This window comes from Stegostoma tigrinum, chromosome 34 (assembly GCF_030684315.1).
Source record: "Stegostoma tigrinum isolate sSteTig4 chromosome 34, sSteTig4.hap1, whole genome shotgun sequence".
NCBI lineage: Eukaryota > Metazoa > Chordata > Chondrichthyes > Orectolobiformes > Stegostomatidae > Stegostoma > Stegostoma tigrinum.
This window is the reverse complement of record NC_081387.1, coordinates 10,533,938-10,555,235: the sequence shown is the minus strand read 5'-3', so window position 1 is coordinate 10,555,235 and position 21,298 is coordinate 10,533,938. Positions and strand designations below refer to the sequence as shown.

Here is a 21,298-nt window from a genome sequence, read left to right as displayed (position 1 = left end):
TCAATAAGACTATGATTGATTTGATAGTGGCCTTAACACCAATTTTCAGCTTGTCCCACACCATAAACATGACTCCTTTGCCAACTAATAATCTGTCTAACAACTTCAAGTGGAGGAATTGGGATGTCATGTTGCAGTTGTACAGGACATTGGTTAGACCACTTTTGGAATACTGCTAAATCTGGTCTCCCTGCTGTAGGAAAGGTTGTTAAACTTGAAAGCGTACGGAAAAGATTTATGAAAATGTTCCCAAAGTTGGAGGGTTTGAGCTCTGGAGTGACGTTAAATCATGTGGAACTATTTTCCCTGGAGTGTCTGAGGCTGAGGGGTGACCTAATAGAGATTTATAAAATCACAAGGGGCATGGGTAGGGGTAACAGCCAAAGTCTTTTTCCCAAGACAGGGAAGTTCAAAACTAGAAGGCATAAGTGTAAGGTGAGAGAGAAAAGATATAAAAGGGACATTGCAGGGCAACGTTTTCATGCAGAGGATGCATGGATGAGCTATCAGAAGAAGTGGTCGAAGCTGGTAAAATTACAACATGGGTACATGAATAGGAAGGGTTTAACAGGACATGGATCAAGTGTTGGAAAATGGGATTAGACTAATTTAGGATATCTGGTCAGCATGGATGAGTTGGACTGAAGAAGCTGTTTCCATGCTGTACATCACTGCGACACTACATTTAATGATCCATCCTCCACTACTTTCTGGGGAAGACCATTCCAAGTGGCAAGGAGAATAAATTCCACATTACCTCTGTCTGAAATGGGGTAAGGTCTATTTTGAACCTGCTCCACGTTGTTCTGCATTCATCCTTGAAGGGGGTCATGCTTTCATCATTTACCCTGGCTAGCCCTCTTTGTACTTCATTATGATCAACTATTATGCTTTAAACACCACTAAGTAAAGAACCTAACCTGCTCAATCTTCCCTTGTAAGAAAATCTGTCATTGCCACAATAGGTCAGTGAACTATCTCTGAACTGCTCTAATGCAAGCATGACCCTCCTTAAGTAAGTGACCAACTCCGTGCATGGTACTCTAGATGTTGTTTCACTATGGCCCTGGCCAGTTGCAGTGAGGTTTCCCTACATTTACACTCCACCCCCTTGCAATGAGGGCCAACATTTCATTTAACTTGCTTGACCTACATGCAGGTTGTTTATTTAAAGACGTACGTAAAGAACATCCAGATGTCTTTCTTTATCACAATGGTCTGCAGTCTCTGTTCTTTTATTCCCTTCAATGTAAATATTGCTGTCCTTGTGTATTCTTCCTGGTAAAGTGGATAGCTTCACGTTTTTCCACATTATTTTCTATCTACCATATTTTTGCTCACTTAAGGAAGTTACGTGTATCCCTTGGCAGATACCTAGACCTTGATAAAACCAAAAGAACTGCAGATGCTGTAAGTCGGGAACAAAGGCAAAGTTGCTGGATAAGCTCAGCACCTCTTGCAGCATCTGTGAAGGCAAAGAACAGAGTTAACGTTTTGGGTCACTCTGTTTATTGCCTTCACAGATGCTGCCAGATCTCCTGACCTTTTCCAGCAACTTTGTTTATGTTCCTGGGCCTTGATTTTTTTTTACAGGTGGGGTGGATGCAGAAAGTCTGGAAAAAGTTTGGCTTCACAAGCCAGATCTTTAAAGATGACCAGTCTGGAATTCCAACATTTTTGGTCCATAGGGGCAGCTGACCCAGGATTGACCTAAAGGCTAGCCAATTCTTGAGGTGGGGCTGGATGGAAAGCCTGCGCAAATTCTCTCGTGCCACGGTCAAAGTTCAAAACCTGAGATTAAAATAGAACCATACCATCAACTGTCACCACACTCTCTCTGTATGCTCCATCCATCATAACCTATGAACTTCTACCATCTCCAATGGTCTCTCATATAGAGTTAGGCCACAGATCAGCCATGATCTCATTGAATGGTGGAACAGGTTTGTGGGGCTGAATGGCCTACTCCTGTTCCTATGTTCCTATGCCAACTTATCGACTATTTCTACCGAGCAGCTTTTCTCCTACATCTACCATGCCATCTCATTGAATATTCACAAGTTTCCTTGAACACAGGAGAAAAGACATCATCATCTTACTTAAATATCTAAATTGCAGTCTACATTCTCTTGAGTAAGATCACTTTCATTCACAAATACACATTTTTATATTTGGTGTTTGTCGATTCCTCTTGACAAGCTGGACAGTTCTGAATTGTTTGTGAACCTTCTCTGGACAACCTTCTTCACGAACGACTGCCTCAAAGGGCATCTGAACTCAAAAACAGATATCTAACCCCTGTTAACTGACTCTTGCCAAAACAACTCCTGACCACCACCTCCATGATGTGCGTATCTGCAGGGGGCTATCATCTCTTCAAAGAGAAAGATGATCAAAAAGAAATAAACTGAGTGTGGACCTATCCTTAATTGGTCTGATCTGCACACTCCAGTTCCAAAGCCCAGGTACTTCAAAGCCTCATATCAGAGGGGTTAGCTGATCATTTTTCAGACCGGAAGCCTATGACCGACTGTTGCAAGGATCGCTGCTGGGTCCATTGCTGTTTGCCATTTGTACAAATGATTTGGATGTGAGTATGGGAGGAATCATCAGTAAGTTTGTAGATGACACCAAAATCGGTGATAGTGTGGTCAGGGAAGAAGGTTATCTCAGAGTACAATGGGACCTTGATCCGATGGGCTGAGAAGTTAGAGATCGAGTTTCATTTAGATAAACCAGAAGAGTTGTATTTTGGTAAGGTAAATCAGGGCAGCACTAATCTACTTAATGGTAGGATCCTGATGGGTAATGCCGAGCGAAGAGACCTTGGGGTGCAGGTTCTTAGTTCCTTGAAGATGGAGTTGCAGTTCAACAGGGAAGTGAAGAAGGCATTAGAAACACTTGCCTTCATTGGTTAGTGCATTGTGTATAAGAGTTGGAATGTCATTTTGTAGCTGTACAGGGCATTGGTGAAGCCACTTCTGGAATGCTGCATTCAATTCTCGTCTCCTTGCTCTAGGAAATATATTGCTAATCTTGAAATGGTGCAGAAAATATTTACAAGGATGGGGTGGTGGGTTTGCACTTTAAGGAGAAGCTAAATCATCTGGGGCTATTTTCCTTGGAGCATCTGAGGCTGAGGGGTGATCTTATAAAGATTTATAAAATGATGAAGGGCATGAACAGGGTGAATAACCAAGGTCCTTTATTCCCAAAACTAGAGAGCATAGCATTAAGGTGAAAGGGAAAAGATTTAAAAGGGACTTAAGGGGTAACATTTTCATGCAGATGGTGGTGGTTATATGGAATGAGCTTTCAAAGGAAGTGGTGGAGGCTAGTACCATCACAACATTTGAAAGGCATTGGGATAGGTACACAAATACTAAGTGTTTAGAGGGATATGGGCCAAACGCTGGCAAATGCGTCTAGATTAATTTAGGATACATGGTCAGCATGGATGACTTGGACGGGAGGATCCATGCTGTACAACTCTATGGCTTTATGACTCTATTTGACTCTATTCCTGCTGCAGAGAACTGTGCACGTGTCAAGTTGTTGACCAGAAAATGAGAAACACTGGGTTTTCGAGTCATGATTTGGGACTCCCCAGTCCTTCTGGCAGTGCCTTCATGGGCATACCCTTTCCATCATGTCATAAATCGAGGTCTTTATAGTTTCCTTAGAACTTGGCTTCCTACCTTTGCATTGTCAGCAAATTTGGCAGAAATACAGTCCTTGCCTTCTTCATGCCATTAGAATAGATCATAGACGATTGAGGACCCAGCACTGATCCAATGGCACTTAATATATTGCAATTTTCAAACCTGAAAACTACCTAATTATTCCAAATTTTTCTTTCCTGTTAGTTAGCCAGTCCTCCTCTTTTCCATGTTAACATAATATGCTCAAAAGTATAAGTTTTTATCTTGTATATTCACTTTTTACATGTCATGTTAGTGAATGTGCTTTGGAAATCTAAACACACGGCGCATGGTGGTTCAGTGGTGGCAGTACAGTAGCTTAGCGGCTATCACTACAATCTCACAGAGCCACTGCCCAGGTTCAATTCCACCCTCGGTCGACTGTCCGTGTCAAATTTGCACGTTCTCCTTGTTTCTTGATGAGTTTCCTTTGGGTGCTTTGGTTTCCTCCCACAGTCCAAAGATGTGCAGGTCATGTGGATTTTGCCATGCTAAATTGCCCCATGTGTCCAGAGATAAGTAGGTTAGGTGGGTTAGCCATAGGGAATGTGGGGTTATAGGTTAGAGGAGTGGGGTGCTCTTTAGAGGTTTGGTGTGGGCTGAATGGCCTGCTTCCAGACTGTAGGGGTTCTATGACTATTTATTTGTTCCTCTTGAACTATCATCTTGTTGTATCTTCAAAGAATGCTTTAAAAAACTATCAAACACTACTGTGCTTTCAGAAAACCACATTGTCTCTGCTTGCTTGTATTGTAATTTTCTGAATGTCCTGCTACTATCCCATTAATAATCAACTGAATCTCAATGCAGATTTCATTTTATTATCCCAGATACAGAAATGGGAACTGGAATCATTCTCAATCTGTTAATCTCTGTTCCCGTTTGTTCTATCAACTCATTCATGTTTATTTAACACTTTGCATGCTATCCATCTCAATCTGAACTACCGTTACTTTGAACCCAATACCCATATTGATGAGGTGTGGCCAAATTCACAAAAGCTAATGAGAAATTATCGTAAATCTCAATGCTCACCCAGTGTGATTGTAAGTCCCCACACTGACCAGGAGTGACCTGAGCTCCTGACACAGACTAAGAGTAATCATAACCCGCAAACTCACCATGATGACCAGAACTGTCCAAAATGGCGAGTGACATACTGACTAGCAGTGTCCATAACTTGCCCACATTGACGGAAACTGGTCATACTCACCTTGATGGAGAATGACAAAGATTCCACATAACAAATAAAATGATATTAATTTCTCTCACTGACCAAAATCTTTCTTAACTTTCCACCTTGACTGGGAGTGATTATAACTTCACAGATTAGCCAGAAGCATGACACGAGTAGGAATGGATTGGGACCTATGCTTTCAGCTGCCTAGTCCACACCCGACCTAAATGTCTCCATCCCTTTACCCCCTCTCTCCTCTTCTAAAACACTCCTTAAAATCTCCCTCTTTGAGCAAAATTCTGGGCGGCTGTCCTGACATCTCTGCCATATTTCAGCGTCAACTTTTATCTGATAGATTATGAGTTGGAGATGGAAATGGCAGCTTGTCTCTCCGGCGGTCTTACAGTGCATGTTTATATACGTATTGTTGTGTGGCACACATGTTGTACACAGGCCAGGCGTTATTTTCTGGCTGTGATTAATAACTGCTGCTTTCTCCTGACGCATGCAGCTGATGCAAAGCAGACTCACACATGGTCAAGCAGCTCCTCCCTTCAGGGCAAAAACCCAAAGCAAGGTAGGAGCTCTCAAACAATAAGACTGTTTTCTTGTGGAGACAGAGCTAGAGATAGAGAGAGAGAAAGCAAAAATGCGTATCTATACAGTGATCTTTCTCTGTTTGTCCAGTTTCCCCTTAAATGCATCCCTGCAATTTGCCTCAAGTGCAGCTTGTGTTAGCATATCACACATTCTCACAACTCTCTCGATGAAGGAGTTTCTTCTAACTTCCCAACTGGACTTATGATTACCTAAGTTATATTTATACTACATAATTTATATCTCCCTCACAACTCACAGGGTCCCTACAATGTGCAAGCGGGCCATTTAGCCCATCAAGTCCACACCGAACCTCCAAAGAGCATCCCACCCAGACACACTCCCTGCCTTATCCATGTAACCACACATTTTCTATCAGTATACTACCCATGGAAAAGTGACGCTGTGGGCAATTTAGTATGGCTAATCTGCCTAACTCACACATCTTTGGACTGTGGGAGGAAACCAGAGCACCTGAAGAAAACCCATGCAGACACGGGGGAATGTGCAAATTCCATGCAGACAGTCACTTCAGGGTGGAATTGAACGCACATCTCTGGCAGTGTGAGACTGAAGTGCTAACCACTGCACCACCGTGCTGATCATTGGAAACTGCTTCCCCACACTCAAAACCTGATCATAGCTTTTAAGGTTTTTCTCAGGTAACACCTCAGCCTTCTCATTCAAAGGAAAGAGCACCAACTGGTTCAGCCTTTTATGATAGGCAGAGCCTCTCAGGTATGGCAACATTCTTGTGAATCTTCGTTGGCACCTCCTCCATTGCATCTATATGGTTTCTACAGTGTGGCAGATGAGGTGCTCCAAAGGTGGTCTAGACAAAGGTCGATGCTAATTTAACGGAACATCTTTTATTTGAAATTGACTTTCTGGTGATTAACCTCATGCTTGCTATACTTTTTCTGGCCTCATAAAGATTTTATACATAGTTTGGGGCATGGGCTATGTTAATTTTTTGGAGGATTGAAGCTGTTTAAATGTTGGAGATTTGCTCCAGTCTGACTGTCCTGTGTCTTGGGTCACAGTTTCTGCTGGTGAGATTGTGAATGATCATGGTGTGTATGTGTGTGTGTGTGTGTGTACATTTGCGTGATGTCCTATTTCTGCAGGCTGTGCACCACCTTGTGAGATTTGTCTACTGTTACTATACTGATGCTGAATATAGACAGTGTTGCAGGCTGTCTGATTAAATGTTTACCAGGATATTCTTAGGAGAAATGTAGAAAATAGGAGTAGGAGTAGACCATTCAGCCCTTCGAGTCTACGAAGGCATTCAACATGATCATGGCTTATCCTATAATTCAATTAGTCCCTTCCCATCATCACCTTGTACGTTTTGATCTCTTTAGCGCTAAGAACAATGTCAATGCTTTCTTTAAAATATTCAATGTTCTGGTCTCAACTGAATTCTGTGGCAAAGTATCTTCAATGGCTCACCACTCTTCGGGTGAAAAATGTCTCCTCATCTCATTTATAAATGCCTATGCTATATTCTTTGACTGTAACTGCCTGATTCTGGGCTCCCTGGTAATTGAGGATATCCTTTTGCTGTGTTTATCCTCTTTAGCGCTGTTCAGGTTTTATAAATTTCAATAAGATCCACCCTCATTCTTCTAAACTCCAATGTTTATCATCCTAATCAATGATATCACTCTTCATATGTCTGTCATGCCATCTGAAGGAATCAGTATTAGGTGGTCTGTTGAGCTCAGTGACTCTTCCAGCACCAGTTCTTCACCTGTCTCACTACACCCCAGTTTCTGTGAACAGGATTCACTCTGCATCTGACAATAGAGATACTGTGGGGTAAAACAAAGAGGCTTTTTGTGTGTGAATTATCCTGGGCTCTACTTTCGCTGGCCACATAAATAGTTACTCATTCCATACGAAAGGAGACCCTGGAGATCAAACAATCAAACTAGTGAATCACTAGTGAATCAATTTTGAAATACTTCCAATACCAGGATATCGCCTCTTAAATTGGGGACTAAAACTGCAGAAGACTCAAGGTGAATTCTCTGCGACACTGTATAGTTTTTGAATTCCAACTCACCAACATAAAGGACAAAAATCAATTTACCTTCTTAATTGCTTACTGCATCAGTGTACAATTATTTTATAAATTCATACACAAGATCACTCACATCCTTCTTTTTTGGTCTCTATCCATTTAAATAATAGTCTGCCTTTTGATTCTTCCTAACAATGTGTGTGATTTTGCACATGTAACCTCCATCTACCAAGTTTTTACCCATTCACTGAATTGCCTTTAACAGGTTCCTTACGGCCTCGTCATAACATGTCAGCGAACCCCCACCTATTTTTGTATAATCAGCAAATTTGGAGACATTAAACTCCGCCCTAACTTGAAATCATTAATGTAACCAGTAAATAATTGAGGGTCATGACTGATCCTTGTGGCACTGCAATACTTGCATTTTTCTAACCTGGAAAAGACACATTAATGCTGATTCTCTAACCTGTCTGTGTTAACCAATACTCCATCCATGCTAATAAATTATCCTCAGAACTGTGCAATAATCTTTCATGTGGCACCTTCTGGAAATCCAAACACAAGACCTCTACCAGTTCTACTTTATAAACTCTGCTTGTCATTATGCTCAAAGAAATAAACATTTCATTTCATCTTTTCATTCGATGCTATTTGATTGCATTAAGCTTTTCTAAACATCCCTCCATTTCTTTCATATAAATGGGCCTCAGCTTTAGGCTAATTGGTCTTTAGATTCCCACTTTCTGTCTCCCTCCCTTTATAAGCAGAAGTGTCACATTGTTACTTTCCAATTTTGAATAAATCAGTATTTTCTTTCTTGACTTGAACCGGAGGCAACAACAGTAAAATATGGAAATGGTGGAACTAGTCTGAACTCATCTTGCTAAACTTAAAATGAGATTTAATGTTGAGCCAAAGTGACCATTTCCAAAATGTTACTGATTTGTACCGATTTCTTTTTCTGCCATTTGAAGAAGGTTGAAGTGAATACAGAATTTCATGCTCAAGAGGGTACAGTTTTTATTCTGAAGTTTGTGTACATGCTCTACGATCTGAAATGTGTTATGTCGCCGAGTTGCTTGTAACATACCATTGTTGTTAAATGGTATTCCTTGTGAGCTATGTTGTGGACTATAAACAGTGTTTTATTTTTCACCCAGAGTGTGCTATCTGAGAACACAAAATTAATGAAATGTCCTTGATTTAAATATCCTCCTGCAATGGTTCGACCAGGAATACCATTGGTTCTTTTTCCACTGTTACCTGTTCTACTTCATGAACTTCATTGTGTTTGAGTGGCTTTTTGACCAGTACAGTCATCGAATTGACAGCATGGAAACAGACCTTTTTGTCCGTCTTGTCCATGCTGACCACATATTGTAAATTAATCTAGTCCCATTTACCAGTATTTGGCCCACATTCCTCTATACTCTTTCGACTCATGTATCCTTTTGACTTTTAAATGTTGTAATTGTACCAGCCTTCACCACTTCTGTTCAATCCATACATGCCCCACCCTCTGTGTGGAAAAAAAAGAATCCCCTTAGGCCTCTTTTATATAGAACATAGAACATAAAACATTAGAGCGCCGTACAGGCCCTTCGGCCCTCGATGTTGCGCTGACCTGTGAAACCAATCTGAAGCCCATCTAACCTACACTATTCCATTATCATCCAAATGTTTATCCAAATGACCATTTACATGCCCTTAAAGTTGGCAAGTCTACAACTGTTGCAGGCTGGGCATTCCTGACCCTTACTACTCTGAGTGAAGAACCTACCTCTGACATCTGTCCTATATCTATCACCCTTCAATTTAAAGCTATGTCCCTTTGTGCTAGCCATCACCATCCAAGGAAAATGGCTGTCACTGTCCACCCTATCTAATCCTCTGATCATCCTGTATGTCTCTATTAAGTCGCCTCTTAACCTCCTTCCTTCTAATGAAAACAGCCTCAAATCCCTCAGCCTTACCTCACAAGACCTTCCCTCCATACCAGGCAACATCTTGGTAAATCTCCTCTGCATCCTTTCCAAAGCTTCCACATCCTTCCTATAATGCGGCAACCAGAACTGTACGCAATACTCCAAGTGTGGCCACACCAGAGATTTGTACAGCTGCAACATGACTTCATGGCTCCAAAACGCAATCCCTCTACCAATAAAACCCAACACACCATAACGGCTTCCTAACAACCCTATCAACCTAGGTGGCAACTTTCAGGGATCTATGCACATGGACACAGAGATCTCTCTGCTATATCTTTCCCCTTTTGCCTTAAACTTATTCCCTCTAGTTTTAGAGTCTCCTACCCTGGGGTAAAGACCTTGGTGATTCACCCTCTCCATGACCTCATGATTTTATAAACCTCTATAAGTCACTGTCCACAGGGAAAATACCCCCAGCCTAGACAGCCTCCGTCCTTAGCTCAAACCCTCCAATCCTGGCAACGCCTTGAACTATCATTGTGTCATACTCTGGTACATCTTCTGAAAGTGGTCTGAATCCCAAATATCAGGACTTGGGTGGGGGCACAGAGGTAGGAGAATGTCCAACTTTGGCAAACTCAACCTCGAAAAGTGATGATCTGCATTTCCCAATTTTGATCTTGGGAAGTGGCCTGGAATGGGAATCGGGCCAATCAATTGAGTTGGGAAGAGCCTGTTGACTCAGCATTTTCTGAGGTGGGCAGGGCAAAATGACTATCTCAGGGAACTGGGCACTGTGTCCGAAAGGTAAAGTAAAATGATAAATTGTTTCTCCAGCTTTCACTGCTCAAAGCATTCTCACTTCTTACTCTTACACACTCCTCTTGCCCCATCCATGCCACCCCACCTTGAATGCATCCTCCATCATGTCAGCCCTTCTCTCATGGTTTCTCATGTTCCCTATCTGACCCTCCCTTCTATTTATTGACCATAGACTCTATGCCAACGTAACAAGTCTAATCCGTACACCCTGGCTCAATAATGCAGTCAGGCAGCAATTTCATTTGAGTGCAGGACATCTGGTGATCGAAATGGCTATCTACCTCCAAAACTCATGCATTTTCTCACCATTGCCTCCAAAAAAAGGGATATGTTGTGTGCAGGAGACAAGGCACTGGGCACCACTTGTTGCCACGAGGTGCCCTTGCCGCACAGTCCTGTCACTGGCTCCGAAATGGAACCTTACAGGAGCTTGAATGAAACGGGCTATTGTGACAAATTTGGGAGAAGCACGTTTGGACTCCAGCCAGGTCTATCGCAATGTCGGGAGGAAACAAGCTTCTTTTCCTAAATTCTGGCCACCTTCCTGTTTGCGAGCTGCCTGTGAAAGGGAGTTATTGCCCATTAACAGCAGAACTAATACTGAATATCACCTCCTTGGTATCTTACCATGCGCTACGAGGACACTAGACATTGACAGTTCTAGACACGGATATCACTGGAGGTTTCTGCTCACTGCTTGTTCCCCTGGGCTACCGCGTTGGACATCCAGCAATGATATTACAGGATGTGCTCCAGGGTAGCAACTACATGAACTGCTTGCCAGCATCTCTGAATTCTTACAGCACAACTACGACACACTTGAACAATGCTTCTGCACTTTAGTGCTTAACTTGCAGAGGTGTACCGGTAAGTAGCATTGAAATGCTGCTGCAAGGACACTTTCTGCAGAGAGACAGGCACCCTCACACAGATAGGCACTCTGCTCACAGACTGGACCAGGCTGCACCTCAGGGCTGTTCCTTTGCTATCTTCATGCTCACTTGCTTTTAACGCACCTGGATTCTCAAAGCTCCCAAGCCTTACCTTTGCTTTTTGAAGTTTGCCCCCCCTCAGGCAAAGCTGTCAGGTTCACAGCACTTTTGTCTTTCTTTGCTGTTCCGTGCAGATACAAAGGCAGGAATCAGTCTTTTTTCTGGTTTTGTGATTGGAGACGGCCTTCAGTCAGAGGGCTTTCATCACACCAAGTAAAAGGCAGCTTTTGATACCAGTTCAGGGGTTTGGACACAGTTAGTCAACCACTGGTCACGAGTCAATCTTTATTAGGGGCGAGCAGTTGAATATCTGGCCATCTATCTGGAGTTTCACTGCTCTATTTTGGGCTGTTTTCTCCTGTCTTTTGAGGGAGGCAGTGATTGAATGAGAGGTAAATGGGTGCACAGATACTTTTGATGGGCCAAATTGGAAAAAAATAGGTAAGTTGTCCCAAGTGAGTGAACAGGCTTGCTTATGGGGCATTCAGGGTTGGTGATGAAAACAACAAATGCTGGAGATCACAGCGGGTCAGACACCATCCATGCAGGACAAGCAACTAATGTGTTGAGTTTAGACGACTCTTCATCAGGGCTGATGGTGCTCCGATGAAGAGTTGCCTCGACTCGAAATATTAGCTTCTTCTTTCTCCACGGATGCTGTCTGACCTGCTGTGATCTCCAGCCTTTGTTGTTTTTGGTACAAATTCCAGCACTTGCAGTAATTTGTTCCTGCGAGGTTAGTGATGTTGGGTGTTAAGGTGGGTGCACAGGAATGAGAACACGTGTCGTTTGCAGTAGTAAGAGTGGCAGGAATTCAGCCTTGATGGGGCTGTGTGGAATAGCAATGATAGAGTAAGTGTGAGGTAGGAAAGAAAGAGCACTCATCTTGGCAGAGAGACGAAGGTCTCTGAGGGTGACCCTCCTCTGCATTGACCCATCTATCAGAACCTCTAGGTGCCTGCTCACAAAGTACAAGCACCAATTTAGACGTCTCTGCCATGTCCGGGCCAAATGCCAATCACTATACAGAGCAGCTTAAGGCTGACAATGCTTTCTTCGAGTGCACAATGAGCCGACAAAGAAGTGAGAGGGTTCTGATCAAATTAAGGAAATAACTATCAGGAAACATTTATCTATTAAATACATAGTTTAGCTCCTGAGTAAACATTTCAACTGACTTCATAATTACCTCCTCGAGCTCCCAACTACATCTCTCCTGGACCACTTACACTCCCACCAGACACTGATCTGACATCCATTTTGCTCCCGAGGACTCAACACCTCCATTCGTCAGATTTGGACACAATTCCACACCCCCACCACTGGAACAGATCCCCCCTTCCCCATTGCGACAATCAAACCTCCACCACCGCACCACATACCGCACCCCCCCCCCAACTCCGGCCCATTACCTGATCCCCCTTTATCTTATATCAGAACTGTACTTCAGTCTTTGGGAGCTGAAACCTTTTGTCCTGCTTCAGATCCTTTCCCCACTTAGGTTACTCGCAGGTCCAGACCTGCTAAGCCTGTTGCCAACCCCAATCAGAGTCCAGTCCCCTGCCACGCACTACCAATCTCCCCCGACCAACTTGACACTTACCATCTCTGTGCCCACCAAATCTGATTTCTCGCAGCTTACCTGACCTATCTTAAATACTCATAACTTACTTAGTTCCTTTGCCACCATGCCATCTATCAACTGGAACTCTATCCTGTAACAATCTGGCATTCTCCCCATCTTCTACCCTACCCAAATAGCATCCCACCACCTTCTCCTATTCAATTTTCTCCACCCTGGCACCTATCAATTTTTCCCCATCCAGTTCACACTGTATTCATCTGGTATCCTGGCTTCTAACCCAGTGGCATCCAGCACTCTTGGCACCCTAACCTCACACTTCCCTTAGGCACTTAACTGTTTCACAGCAGCTTCTCAAAACGGCTGTCTGTCATTCTTGATCTTCATGTTTCAGAATGTGACAGCAGACTGTCATCAGGAGGGGATGCAGTTTGAAACCACCTCTTCTCCCGCTCCCTGACTGATGAACGAAAATGGAAGCACCATTCTGCATATCTGAGGGAGCATTGTTCAGAATTTCCTGTCAGAAATGCAGATCTCTCCCCTTTTGCAAAAATGGAGTGATGTGGTAGACTGTCACTCCTCAGAATATCCAGCATTATCTTTGCAGCCATGTCTTCCTCCTTGGATCACTTATTTTCCTTCCTTTGAAGGCCCTTAACTTGTCAGGATACTTCTGTCCTGGAAGCTTGTCCATCCTCTTGTACTGAAAAAGTTGGAGTCCTGCTTCCTGCAAGTAAAATAGATGATGCCTGCCTGTTACATGAATTTTCTATGAGTCCCATGTATCATGGCTTTTATAAATGATTCCTGTTTCCTTAAAAGCTGAACCATATTAATTCCACTGCCTGCGGCTTCAATAAACAATCCCATTGCTCTTACCAGTTGTACCAAAACAACGCCCCTCTTTTTGCCTCTGTAATATTAGTTCTGTTTCTTAAATGGATTTTTCAAGATGATTTCCCCTGTCTGTAACTCTGCTCATAATTCCTGTTAATGTTTTTTTTATTCCTGGATAGTCCCAATGACTATGGTTTAATAAATTCTCCTTACCTTTGCTGTGGTGTTCAATAATGGATCTTGCACCTTTCCTGCAGCTTCAGTGGTCCCCGATCTGTCTTATTCTGTTAGACTTTGATGTGGTTTTCTTAGGGTAGAAAAAACACTGCCAGAATTGTGTGATCTAAGTGCTTCCCTATATGTTAGCTCATGTAACACTTGAAAGAAGAGCCAAGATAACAAGGTGCAGAGCTGGTTGAACATAGCAGGCCAAGCAGCATCAGAGGAGCAGGGGCCTTCCTGCTCCTCTGATGCTGTTTGGCCTGCTGTGTTCATCCAGCTCTGCACCTTGTTATCTCAGATTCTCCAGCACCTGCAGTTCCTGCTATCTCTGAAAGAAGAGTTGAGCAAGGTTCTTGTTGAGAGAGAGAGAGAGAGAGATCTCTTGAAGTTTATCAGCAGCACTAACAGTGTGCATTCTGATACCTCAGACTTAGATATAGTCTATGTTCTATGTGTGCCTATGTTACTGTGGCATTATATACATAAGTAGCTGACTTTCATGCTAGAACATCACCTGATGTCATCCAGCTGTCTTCCAGGTACAGTGGCTTTATGAGATCTGTTCAATTCTGGCATTGGAAAGTCTCCAAATTAATTATAACTTTGTAAACAAAAAACTTCTTTGATTTTGATTTCCTATACTGTACCTGTGCCATTTCGTGCCCACTCACCAAGACAGCAATGCCCACTCCTAACTGTAAGACTGTCAGTCATTTGTCTTCTTTTACACATTCCAGCCTGTGAATTGTATTTTTTGTTTCTCATATTTTCTCCTGCCCACAGGAGATTCTACCTTCACCCACAGAGTCTTCATCGCATGATCAATCTCTGGTTGAGCTTTTACCAATGGTTTACTCTTGCTTCTATTTTCAAGGTCAGAAATCACATGACACCAGGTTATAGTCCAACAGGCTTATTTGAAAGCACAAGCTTTTGGAGCCTCACTCCTCCTTCAGGTGTTAGTGAGGGAGGTGGAATCAGACACAGAATTTATAAGTAAAGGAACAAAAGTTGCACCACTGATGAGGATGTATTAAACAAACCTAAGATGCTTCAATCAGTTATAAGTTTTAATTGATTAATATGTTTATGTAACTCCCCAATTTATTTCAAGTCAGATACATATTAATCAATTAAAACCTTCTAACTGATTAAAGATTTAAAGATTCTGACCTTGTCCACCCCAGTCCAATACTGACACCTTAACATCATTCCATTTTCAATGTTTCTATCATTTTCAAAAAGGATTAGGCATAATTCTTAGGGTTAAAGGATCAAAGAGTATGGGGAGAAAGCACGATCAAATGTAGAAGATCAGCCATGATCATTTTGAATGGTAGAATAGGCTGGAAGAGCTGAATGGTGCACTCTTGCTTCTATTTTCTGTGTTTCTATGACTTGGCACTGGTTCTGTAGGGTTGCCAGCACTGTACACAGTACTCCAAAAGTGGTTTCACCAATGTCCTGTACAATCTCAACATGACATCCCAAATCCAATACTCAGTGGTCTGAAAAATAAGGCAAGTATGTGAAATACTTTGTCAACCATTCTGTCTACCAGTGAAGTGACCCAAATTTGAAAGAACTACGTATCTGAACGCCTGAGTCTCTGTGTTCGAACACACTACCCAAGCAATTAACTGTCTACGTCCTGCCCTTATTCCCATTACCAAAATGCAATACCACATATTTATCCAAATTTTTCTCCATCTGCCACTCCTTAGTCCATTGGTCAAATTGATCAAGATCCCTCTTAATCCTAGATAACCTTCTTCACTATTGACTTTAACACCAATTTTCATGTCAAGGGTTAACTTACTAACCATGTCTCCTAAATTTTCATCCAAATCATTTATATAAATGACAAACAACAATGGACCCAGCACTGATTCTTGCAGAGCATCGCAGGTCACAGGCCTCCAATCAGAAAATCACACCACTACTGGTCATCTCTGCCTCCTAGCATCAAGCTAATTTTGTATCCAATCGCCAAGCTCTCCCTGAATCCCATGTTTTTGAACTTTATTAATCAGTCTTATGCCATTGATAAAATTATAGACTTCCACTGATTGCTATCTAGTTGCAAGATGAACATTTCCCATCACTACCGCCATGTTGTATGATGGATCCTCAGCTCATCTTGGTGTAAGTGTCCATCTCTTATTTACTGCTACCATCATCTTTGCTGGGAGGGATGCACAGGACTACTTGGTCCAGTGAGACAGGGCAAACTTCTTGGTAGTCTAATGATGAGGTCCTTGTCTTAAGGATGGTCCAGTTTACTGAATAGTACTGTATTGGGCATTGCTCAATGCCCTCCTCATCATTGACCCTTTCCAACTCTTGCACACAAAAGCTCCCAACTGAAGACTGCATTGATTTGAAAATTCAATTCTTACTTTTAAATACCTCTATCAGCTTATCAACCCCCAGGATCATCAAGCGGATCTCCAAAAATCTCTGCAGCCCTCTAATTCTGACCTCTGGAGTTTCTTTGATTTTAGCTTTCACATTGATCGCACTGCCTTCAGCTGTCCCCGTCCTAAACTCCGAAGTTTCTTCACCCAAATCTCTCCATCTTCAAGGAGTTTCTTAAAATTAACACAGTGTCCCAGCATTCGGTCACCTTAACTCTTCCGTATCTGTCTTTGTCTTGGACTTTGTTACCCTGAAAAACCTTGTGTTAGTTGAACAAGTGGAAGTTTGTTGTAAAAATAAGAGTGGTGATAGTTTATAATGTGGGTAGATTTCCAGTGGCCTGACCTTGCTGTGTTTTGTTTTCTTTCGCAGGGGGAGTGTGTGATAACCTGCTGACACGGTGTGAGAACGGAGGAGTGTGTGAGGAGAACGGGAGGTGCCGGTGCCCAGCTCCCTACGCCGGGCTCCTGTGTGAGAAAGTCCAGTGCAGGAAGGGAGCGGGAGGCTGCGTCTCCCAATCGGCCCGGGAGCCCTCCCTGCACCGGGCGCTGCTCTCGCTGACCGCGCTGCTCACTGCTGCCCGTGGCTGCCCACTGCTCTGAGCCGCTTCCAGCACCACCCGAAAGCTGAGGAGAGCGGCAGGACAAATCCAGCGTTTACTGCGATGCCATTCAAACGTGCACCACCCCTCCCTCTGTCTCCTCCCACACCTCCGCATCCCCGACAAAGGATAACTACAAGTGAGGTCTGAACCCACCCAGTCACCCAGGCCGATTGGATCTCAGGAAGGAATGGACAGTCGGTGGGGAACTGGACTCTGTGTGTCTCCTCACGGGACTCAGGCAGCTCCCCATAATTCATTCTCTCAACTGTCAGCCGCTCGGCCCGTCGACATTTAGTGCAGAATCTTTCTTCACCTCAGGACATCCTGAAGCTGTTTGGAAAAAAAAACAAATCAACAAAGCGCTGTGTGAAAATGGTCAAATGACCACACTTGTGGTTTAGATTAAGGGATAAATACTGGCCAGACGCAAGGCAGAAATGTTCTTCATTACACTACCTTTAGAATGTCCTACATTGAGGCAAATTGTCGGTTTAGTGCCTCAATGTGTAGCAATTATTCTCTGCTCCCTCCCTCCATCCATCCAGACCCCCCTTCGCTCCTTCTCTTTCCCTCACTCCCTTTCTTTTCCTTCAATCTTTGTGTACAAGTGAAGGCAGTTAACAGGAGATGGGTGGGGTTTCTTCAGCAATTGGCGGCTTTGCCTCCCGGAGATTTTCCGGCCTATTTCCACGAAGCAGTCGAATGGCGATCGCCCGTCCGCAACGTAGTGTTGAAGAGGGAGAACGATTTTCGCTCAACTGCTCCTTCCGACCCTGTGACACGACAGAAAATAATAAAATGTGCAGGGGCCAACCTTTTGATGTTTTCTGTGCACTGATGCAACTCCTACACTGCACAAAGTACACTGGTGAGGTATTAGTGAGTTATTTCTGCGACACCCCTTTGCATGCACTGAGGTCACTTGATCCTGCGTTTATTCGATCTGATTAATTGCTGCGCCGAGGTAGAGTGAAAAGTATTGTGTGCTTTACAGGCAGATCGGACTATACAAGTGCATCAGGGTAACAGAACAAACTGCAGGACACAATGCTACAGATGCCTAGAAGGTGCAGAGAGAGATCAATATCAACATTAAAAAGGCCCACTCAAAGAGGTCATTATTTCACAAGGGGTTCAAAGCTTTTAACTGCAATAAAACAGAAGAGATATTCTGGCTTGAAAAAAATGTTTCAACCGATCGTGTCTTAGACAGGGGCATTAATCATCATTGATTTATTTTCTCTCTTTTTGGTTTGAGGGAATCTCTTTCAAACCTGAGCGGTTTTTTATCACTATCGCTTCTGAACTGTTGTCGTATATTCCTTGGTTTCAAAGAATTGACTTCGCTCCTTTATCTGATACTTCAGATGATTAAATGTTATAAAATTGTTCAGCAGGTTACAAATGTCTCCGCAGGCTACCGTTATCACAATTTAACACCCTACGCTTGGCTAAGAGATTATTTGAAAGATTTATGCACCGTTCTAACATTTGCTTGTTCCCTGATATGGAAAATTGATCTTCACTTTTGATTAGGACAGTCCACACTGAGCGGGACAGGAACCTCCGCTTGTGTGTGTGTGTGTGTGTGTGTGTGTGTGTGTGTGTTGTGGGGCGGGAGTGGGGTATATTCCTAATTCCCTGGTTCTTTTTGGCTCTTGCCCCATCTCGGAGGGATCTTCAGGCGATATGTCATCGAACATGTTGCTTGCTGAGATTTTGAGCAGAGTATTATCTCACCCATTATGGGGTCTAGCTGGAGAGAAATGCTGGTGGTTGCTGTGGGGAATCTTTCAAGTCCACGAAAGGTCACAGGGGCGAGGCCTGGTTCCACTGAAGGACATTCCCCGGAATGGACCACCCCCGAGATTACCAGTTTACATAAATGAAGCGGACAAACCCTCGGGCCGTTACGGTCTCCTCAGAGCTTCTGCAGCTTCCGGAAGTAGGGGTAGGGTAGAGGAGGGACATGTCAAGTATCCAATGATAAATTTTGAATTGAAGCTCCAAATAATCGATCCCTCTGGGTGGTCCATTGGGAATGCAGGAATTGCCCTTTGTGATTCCCAACCCTTTTCTGGGCTATTAGAGAAGATAGTTCTCATATCCCCAAGTGCAAAGAAATTGGCTACATGAGTGGAGGCTGGGGGTGGTGGTGGTCCAGTGGGGTGGTGATTACTCTTAGCGCCTGGGCTCGCTCTGATAGTCATCCTACAGTGCAGAATGAGGCCATTCGGCTCATCGGGTATAGCCTCTGAAGGGCATCCACGCCTTATCCCCATAACCTCACGTTTGCCTTGGTTAACCCATCTGGCCTGCACATCCCTGGACCGATGCGAACAAAATGCTAGCAGCCTCAGGTAAACGGGGCGACACGGGTGCCCGTCTCTGTGCGGAGTTTGCACATTCCCATCTTGTCTGCGTATGTTTCCTCCGGGTGCTCCGGTTCCCTCTCACAGCCCAAGAATGTGCAAGGTGGGTGGATTGGCCGTGCCAAATGGCTAATAGCGTCCAGGGACGTTAAGGTTAGGTGCATCAGCGACGGGAAATGCAGGGTTACAGCGATAGGGAAGCGGGGATGGGTCGGGTGGGATTCTCTTCGGAGGATCGGTGCGAACCTGTTGGACCAGGTGGGCTGTTTCCACATTGGAAGGATTCTACGAAAATAAAAATTCTCCCTGCCATCACGATGGTGGGGAAGCTTCATCCAACCTTACACTTTCACCTCAATTGAGTCACGTGCAGTGAAATTAGCCAATAGCCAGAACTTGGTTCGTTGCTTATGAATGAATATTCCACAGGTCACCTACAGAATAAAACAGCTTCGGGGGGAAATAACATGCTATGACATAAAACATCAACCGGGGGAATATGGATGGTAAACCATGCACCATTTGACCGGGTCCTGAAGCGGTAAGTGAAGTCGATTTCTAGTCATAGAAAGTGGAATTGTACAGCATCCGGAACGGGTCTTTCGGCCCATGACGTGCCGGACATGACGCCAGATGAAACGAATCCCTTTTGCCCGCCATTGCTCCATATCTCTACATTCCTTGCATATTCATGTGCCTATCTTAAAGTCTCTTAAACGCCCTTATGTATCTACCTCCATGATCACCACCCCCGGCAGTGTTCCAGATTCCCACCACTCTCGTGTAAAGACACTTGTCCCTCACCTCTCCTTTGAACTTTCCCCCTCTAACCTTAAATGTATGCCCCCTAGTATTAGACATTTCAGCTCTGGGGAATAGTTCTATCTATGCGTCTCATAATTTTATAGACGTCTATCGAGTCCCCCCTCAGCCTGCGCTGCTCTAGAGAAAACAGTTTTTTTTTCCAGCCGCTCCTTATAGCTCATACCCTTTGATCCAGGCAGCATCCTGATAAACCTCTGCTGCACCCTCTCCAAAGTCTCCACATCCTTCCTGTAATGTGGCAACCAGAACTGAATGCAATACTCTGACTCTGGCCTAACCAATGTCTTATAAATCTGCAACATAATATCCTAACTCTTGTGCTCAATTCCCTGATTAAGAAAGGCAAGCATGCCATACACCTTCTTTAAAAATATATCTACTTGAATAGTTACTTTTGGGAGCTTCAGACCTGAACCCCAGGATCCTTCAGTTCATTAATGCTGTCATTAACTGTGCACTTTTTGTAACATCTGATCTCCCAGGGTGCAGCATCCTACACTTACCTGAATGAAACTCCATCTGCCATTTCTCTGCCCATATCTGCACTTGTTCTATCCCCCATATCCTTTGAAAACCTTCTATGCTATCCACAATGGCACCAATCATTGTATAGTCTGCAAAATCACAAACATACCCATCTACATTCTCATCTAAGTCATTTATATATATCAGTTGGGATCCCTGCTGAACACCACTAGTCACAGACTCCCAGCATGAAAAACACCTTCAACCAATGCCCTCTGCCTTCCATGAGAAGCTAACTTTGAATCCATATGGCCAAGTCACTGTGGATCTTTTGGATGAGCCTGCTATGATGGACCTTGTTAAAAGCTAAAATGTTAAAATTCTTGTAAACAACATCCACTGTTCTGCCCCCAGCGATCATCTTCATCAGCTCCTTATTAAATTCAATCATGTTATTAAGATATGACTTGCCCTGTGCAATGCATGCTGATTGTCCCCAGTTATCATGTTTTTGTTTCAAAATGTGCTTAAATCCTATACCTAAGAATTCTCTTCAATAGTTTCCCTACCATTGATGTGAGACTCACTAATCCATAGTTTCCTGAATTATCCCTCTTTCCCTTCTTGAATAACCTGTTGTGGAGAGCTAAGCAAGCTGACAATATTGTTAGTAGTACGGGTCCAATCTGGTTATTCTTTCAAATTTTCTGGCCATACATTT

At 43.5% G+C, this 21,298-nt stretch overlaps 1 protein-coding gene across 4 annotated transcripts in view; it reads left to right on the top strand.

Annotated features, from left to right (window-relative positions):
- Positions 1-18,230, top strand: part of LOC125446558 (netrin-G1-like) — a 51,643-nt gene extending 33,413 nt beyond the window's left edge. For all 4 annotated transcript variants that reach the window (XM_048520233.2, XM_048520235.2, XM_048520231.2 and 1 more), the window contains one exon: positions 16,684-18,230. In XM_048520233.2, the coding sequence (XP_048376190.1) occupies positions 16,684-16,913 (230 nt within the window). In that variant the 3' untranslated portion in view covers positions 16,914-18,230. The remainder of the gene's footprint in view (positions 1-16,683) is intronic.
- Positions 18,231-21,298: the final 3,068 nt, after the last annotated feature.